The sequence below is a fragment of the Drosophila santomea genome, chromosome X (assembly GCF_016746245.2).
Source record: "Drosophila santomea strain STO CAGO 1482 chromosome X, Prin_Dsan_1.1, whole genome shotgun sequence".
NCBI lineage: Eukaryota > Metazoa > Arthropoda > Insecta > Diptera > Drosophilidae > Drosophila > Drosophila santomea.
The window spans coordinates 17,953,189-17,959,050 of NC_053021.2; the positions used below are offsets into that span (position 1 = coordinate 17,953,189).

A 5,862-nucleotide genomic window follows, 5' to 3' on the forward strand; every position below is an offset into this window, starting at 1 on the left:
TCCTCCTCCTCCTCCTCCTCCTGAAGTCCTGCGCTGCAGGAGGGCGCCAATGCCATTGCATACTTTTGAGCGCCGTGCGGTTACTTTTAGCTCACTGATATGACAGCGGTCCACCCAAAAACATACATAACATAGCAGGGTGGCTCGTTTTGGATTCACTTTTGAACGAGACATAAATACCCTTTTCATAGCTAAGCATTTAGCATCACTAGAAAAGTATATTATGCAGCATTATCATTTTCAAAACCCTTTTGCAATGGTGCAGATTAAAACTTATGTACTTGTATAAAAGTGGCAACTTTTTAATTGATTGCACATATATTTCATTGAATTCCGACCAATTGAGTCACCCTTCCGTGGGGCGCACTGTGTCCATTGGCATTTTGCAGGCAAACACAAAAGTCATGGCCGGCGAAGGGGGGGTTCCAAGGGGGTTGGAGGTTGGGGGTTGGGCAAAACGCAATGACAAAAAGGACATAAAAAGCAGCGCCGCCAACTTTGTTATTACATTTTTATACCGTCCACACACACACACACACACACTCGCACTCACACATGTGCAAACCGTTTTTATTGGCATAAAGAAGCAAGTGGAACACCTGTTCCAAGCTCCACCGACATTGCGCTGTCGCGGATTCATTTGCATTTGCATTATTTCCCTGTTTGCTCAGCAACCCTTTTTCCCAGTTTCCCCATTTCTCCCCATTTTCCAACTCCCACTTTGGACCAGACTTTTATTATTTTTGGTTAGTTTTGCTGCATTACAAAATGTGTTGACATGTTATGATTTCGATTTTAATTTCAGCAGCTGCAGGCGGCACAAAAAGGATACGCTGGCTGCGGATGTTACCAAAGTCAAGAATCAGTAACGGAGCTCAGCTGGGATTTAAAAAACATTGCAGCTCGCTTCAGATGAACCACAAACAGGAAGCTCTACACACAAGATTGTTGAGTAGGTAATGAGTTAAGGAAAATAACGAATACGCCCAATGAATGCCAGGTATGAGTTACAATATTCTAATAATGGCTTTCCTTCTGTACTGCACATTAAGTGGCATATTCTTGTTATTATCCTAGCATTCAGCCATCAATTTTACCGGCACTTTCGTTGGCCTCGTTAAATTGCTTTACTACAGCTTAGGATATTATGATTACCCATCAAATGGCTCGGAGCTCGTCATTATCGGTAACAAGTACTCAAACAGATCGATTACCGGATTCCCCATGCGATGTTTGCCCCACTAGCAAAAGGACACGGTAAACAACTCACAGCAAGGATATGCCAGCTGCATTGGCATCTCAATTACTTATGTATTATACATTATATATTATAGGTATTATCATTTTGCAAAAGTTCATCTCACTTGGAAGTTCACTTAGCGTATTGATTTCATTCTATGTATTCTGCTCTCGACGTCCGTCTACATTAATAACGAGTGAGATATACTTATCAAATGCATTATCCATTTGCCGGTAATCCTGCATTTTCACTCGACTTAACCTTCATTTAAAGCTCATCAGCTTACACGAGTTTAGTTTGACTGCATCATAGTCCTTGTAGTCATTTATTTTTGTGTTGATTCCTGGCCAAATTTGTTTGCCATTCCCACTCATCATTGTTGTTAAAGCCATTTACCTTCTGTGTGTTTTTGGCGGATCACGCTCGGTGAGTCATCATTCAGCTGATCCCTCTGTCATTTGTCAGCTGGTTGCCTTGGCTTTTAATTAAATATGTTGCCAGGATTTCAGCCACATCCTCGGGAGCTGGCTCACAAGTGTCTGAAGACTGTGACAGCACATAGACATACATACATACTTGGCCCATCCTCCACTTCATCTCCTCCACCTCCTCCACTCCAACTCCTCCACAGGACGCCACAAAAGTTGTCACTCGGGTGTCAGCCGGGGAGGATAAATAAATAAGCTGTTGGCCAGCGCGTTAGGCAAGTTGTGCTGTTATCCTTGCAGCTTCTGCTCCTGCTCCAGCTTCTGCTCCTGCTCCTTCCACTGCCACTGCCACTGCTCCTACGCTCCATATACTTATGCCTTTTGCTATTGTCCTGTTGTTGTCACGCGAGCAGGGCGCGCATTTCCAATAATAATCTCTTGTCCCGGGCATAAATGTCGCATTAAAATGTCACGCACTTGTGGCTTAATCACGCCAAAGGATAACGACAAGCCCACTGCCCCTAGATAACACTGAGAAAATATAAACATACAAAGCTCCACATTTGTGAGTTGTCCACCTTCACTAAATTAAGCGTAATAAGCAAGATTTTCTTGTATGATTAGGTTGACAAAAGTCTATTTCGTAGACTGGTAAAGCTGTCTGCTCCGTTGTTAATCAAACTATAGTGGGGTTCCTTTTAAGAAGCATTTCCAAATATCCTCCAAGATTTTGCAACAGAATTTCTTCAGGTGCAGGACCTTAGGACGAAATGTGGGCCAGTCGAGGCGCTCCGCTGACAACAGCACTTGAGTAGACAGCACCGCGTCGCCAATCTCCTCCTCGCTGCTCGTCAGCCCGCTGCTGTTATCTCAGCCTGGACTCGGACCAAGGACACTGGATCCGCAGGACTTCGGACTTCGGACTCCAGACTCCGGACTGGCGGATGTAGTCGAAGTTGGGTTTGAGCACTGCGGTTCGTAGGCATTACTTGTTTGCGGTTTTTATTATATCATGCTCGTGTCAAACGGGCTCAGCATTGTCACATCCTTAGCCGCTGCTGACGATGATGATGCTGATGCTGATGCTGCTGCTGCTGCTGCTGCTCTGCCAGCTCAGCGTCCTGTCATTCCAGCTCTTGGCCACCACCCAGCACCTACACCCCCATCCGCTTCGGTTCCGCCCACTCTTCAGTGCCCAAACCCCAAACCCCAAACCCCAATCCCCATCTAAGACGCATGGCTCGCTCATGTCCTTCATCTCGAGCTGCCAGTTATTACACATTGCCAGCGTCTTAATGTCCGGATTCTGGGACGAGGACATCGAGCAGCAGCAGTGGCCGAAGATGGGGCCCAATTTTGCCAACAGGTGGCGGGCCTCGCTCAAGTGGCTCTGTGGAAAAGGGGGAGAGGGGAGAGGGGAGGTGCCGAAATAACCAAGCGAGTTGCGATGTCCTTTGGCCACTGGCATACAAGTCCAATGCTCTTTGAAGCCATGCACTGCCTTTCATCAAAGTAACTTGACATTTGCTGACCGTAAATCGCATTAAAATGACTTTCGAATTTGCCTATTTTCTTTTCGCTCCAGTGAGGCTTACGAAAAATAGTCTCACATAGAGCTAATTAGTAGCTATAACATTAAGCGAAAGTTTAATGAAAGTTTATGAGAGGTGTAAAAAGAATTGAAAAGTGCCTGGAAAAGCTTCTTAAATGTTCATATTACAAACATGTTCAAAGAAGTTGTGTACTGTAGTTCTGGAGTATTCTCAGCTGACGAGTCCTTTGATTTGGCCAGATGATTTCTGAAATCGGCAGGCTTCTTGTGGATTTCTCGAGAGCATTGCAGAGCATCGGTTTTGGCCGGGCCAAGTGTGGTGGTGGGTCACTTAGACAGGCTGCAATTGGCAGCAGTGAGCAACATTTTATAATTTAAGGCACGTTCCAGTGGTTAGGTCCACTCAACGGCCTGGTCTGGCCAGGATCCCAGGATCCCAGGACCGCAGGACCGCAGGACGAGTGGGTCCTGTGGTCAGAAGCGAACTGCACTGTCGCCTGTCGCCGCAATGAGAACGCAAAGTTTATTTGCTGAGCCCGGCCAAAAAAGCCAAAAACCATGACCATAACCAAAGTCGATGCCGAAACTCCTTTTTGCTGCTAGGTGCTTGTAAGTGAGGAATTGAATTATGGAGATGAGAATGCAAAAGGACGGCATTCTGCGGGCTAATTCGATTAGACAGCTACAAATGCTGATTCAATTTGCATTGTCAATTAAATCGCTATCCTGGTCGCACTGGCTGCCATAATTGCATTACAGCATATTTGCCTGTCATCAACATGTTTTGCCCACAAATTTTCCACTGACTTCAGCACTTTGCGCAACGCCCCCTTTTTCCTTTTCCGGCTGGTCAAAATAACTCCTAATTTTGGCTGTGCCGTTGCCTCTATTGCCAACTTATAAGCAGCGCAGTATTGCCAGTAACTTGTAACCCATAACCCGTAACCAGTAACCAGTAACCAGTAGTCAGTAACTCGGCGGCTTTCTTGATGATTGGCTAGCAAAAAGTTTTTGTGGCAGCCGCAATGTCGCCCAAGGAGTTCATGTCCTTCGTCCTGCTTCCTGTGTACTATGTACGCTGTACTGTGTCCTTTGCACTCGACTGCGCCGAGTCGAGTTAATGAAAGGCCAAGTCAAATGCCTCACTGATTGCATTGACATCCTTCTGGCCCTCTTTGGCCCTTTTGGCCCTCTTTGGCCCTCTTTGGCCCTCTTGGCCATCTTGGCATTCTGGCCCAAATGTATTTGGCCAAACTTTACGTATGATTTGCTGGGAAAATTGAAATTTGCCCTGCATCCTGTGGGGTCGACTGGGATTCATTATAACGTCCACACATCCGCCCCCATCAAGTCGGCTCTGCAATCCACAGTCTGCGATTTGCATTTCAATTATGTTCAAATTGCATCTTCTATATTTGCCATTTCAAATATTATTCAGGCAGAGGGGGGAAATTTTGTGTTTGACTTTCCAGCACACGAACATACATAAGTGTATATACATACATATATTTATTTGGCCAGCAAACTTAAATTTTCTGTTATTTATTTGCACATTTTCTGATAATTAGACTCCGATTGAGTTATTACTGCATTATTTCCACCAGTTGTGTGTCACTTTAAACGAACAAATCAATAAAAACCAGCTAAACTTAAAACAATAAATGTCTACTTTTTTGCTTTCATAAAAATATTAATCAGTGTATACAAATAATTATGGAAATCATGCTCTTACACTAAGCACAATCGCGTGTAATTGCCATCGCAAGGCGGTTGATCTGATTAGGAATTTCAACAATAAACTGTGATGAATCCATTGCGTCTGTCATGAATGTACATATGTATATATACTTATCATTTTGTTGACTGGGTAATTACGAGGCGATTCCGCTCTGCTGGCCCTTGAAATAGCACTGCAGAATCAGGTATGGATAGTCGCATGTGTCCAGACTGGCGACGTCATCGAACTGCTGCTTACACTGAGCCAAAATAACGTGGTCCGCTTTAGAGCCTCGCTTTCCCACCCTCTGCAGATCGATTTTCCCATCATCGCCGAAATAATCCGCAATCAGACACCTGCTGTAGCACTTAACGGCCAATGGGACATCCGAAACGGGAGTGGATGGAGCCACTGCCTCCACCTGGGCACTGGTCAGATTGTGGTGCTTCAGGCAATTCCCTGCATAAACGCGGCCAGCTGAGTGCCACTGCAATATATGTATGCTTATATTGTTAGGTGGATTGAAAACATTTTCGCTATGAACAGACCATAGTTATCGAGTAAATCCATAGCACGGCGATGCTGCACACAACCTTCATGGCGGAAATCTAGTTGCCGACTAACAATGGCCACATTATCAACGCTCTGTATATATTCGATTTTGTAATTCAGCTCAAAAGTAGACAGGAGATTTTAATATAATAATTCGACGATACTTCACTTCAAGTCTATATTTCTACAACTCTATTCCTTAGCTCTTTATTAACTTGAGGCACACATGTCGTATGCGCAATATCAGCATTGCAGTGCAAATAGTAAAGTACCAACTTGATTTTCTACACATTTATTGAGTTAGAAAATATACAATTTTTGGCTTTCACACTCCAAGTGTCTTTCAAGTTCGAACAAAAAAAAAACATTTGTG

The 5,862-nt window shown here is 44.5% G+C and overlaps 1 protein-coding gene across 1 annotated transcript; it reads right to left on the reverse strand.

Annotated features, from left to right (window-relative positions):
* Positions 1–4,745: 4,745 nt before the first annotated feature.
* Positions 4,746–5,543, reverse strand: LOC120455953. Its single transcript, XM_039642496.1, has 3 exons — positions 5,486–5,543; positions 5,069–5,424; positions 4,746–4,995 (listed from the first exon to the last, which is right to left on the reverse strand). The coding sequence occupies exons 1-2, from the start codon at positions 5,534–5,536 to the stop codon at positions 5,092–5,094; spliced, it is 384 nt and encodes a 127-aa protein (XP_039498430.1). The 5' UTR covers positions 5,537–5,543; the 3' UTR covers positions 4,746–4,995; positions 5,069–5,091.
* Between the last annotated feature and the right edge of the window lie 319 nt (positions 5,544–5,862).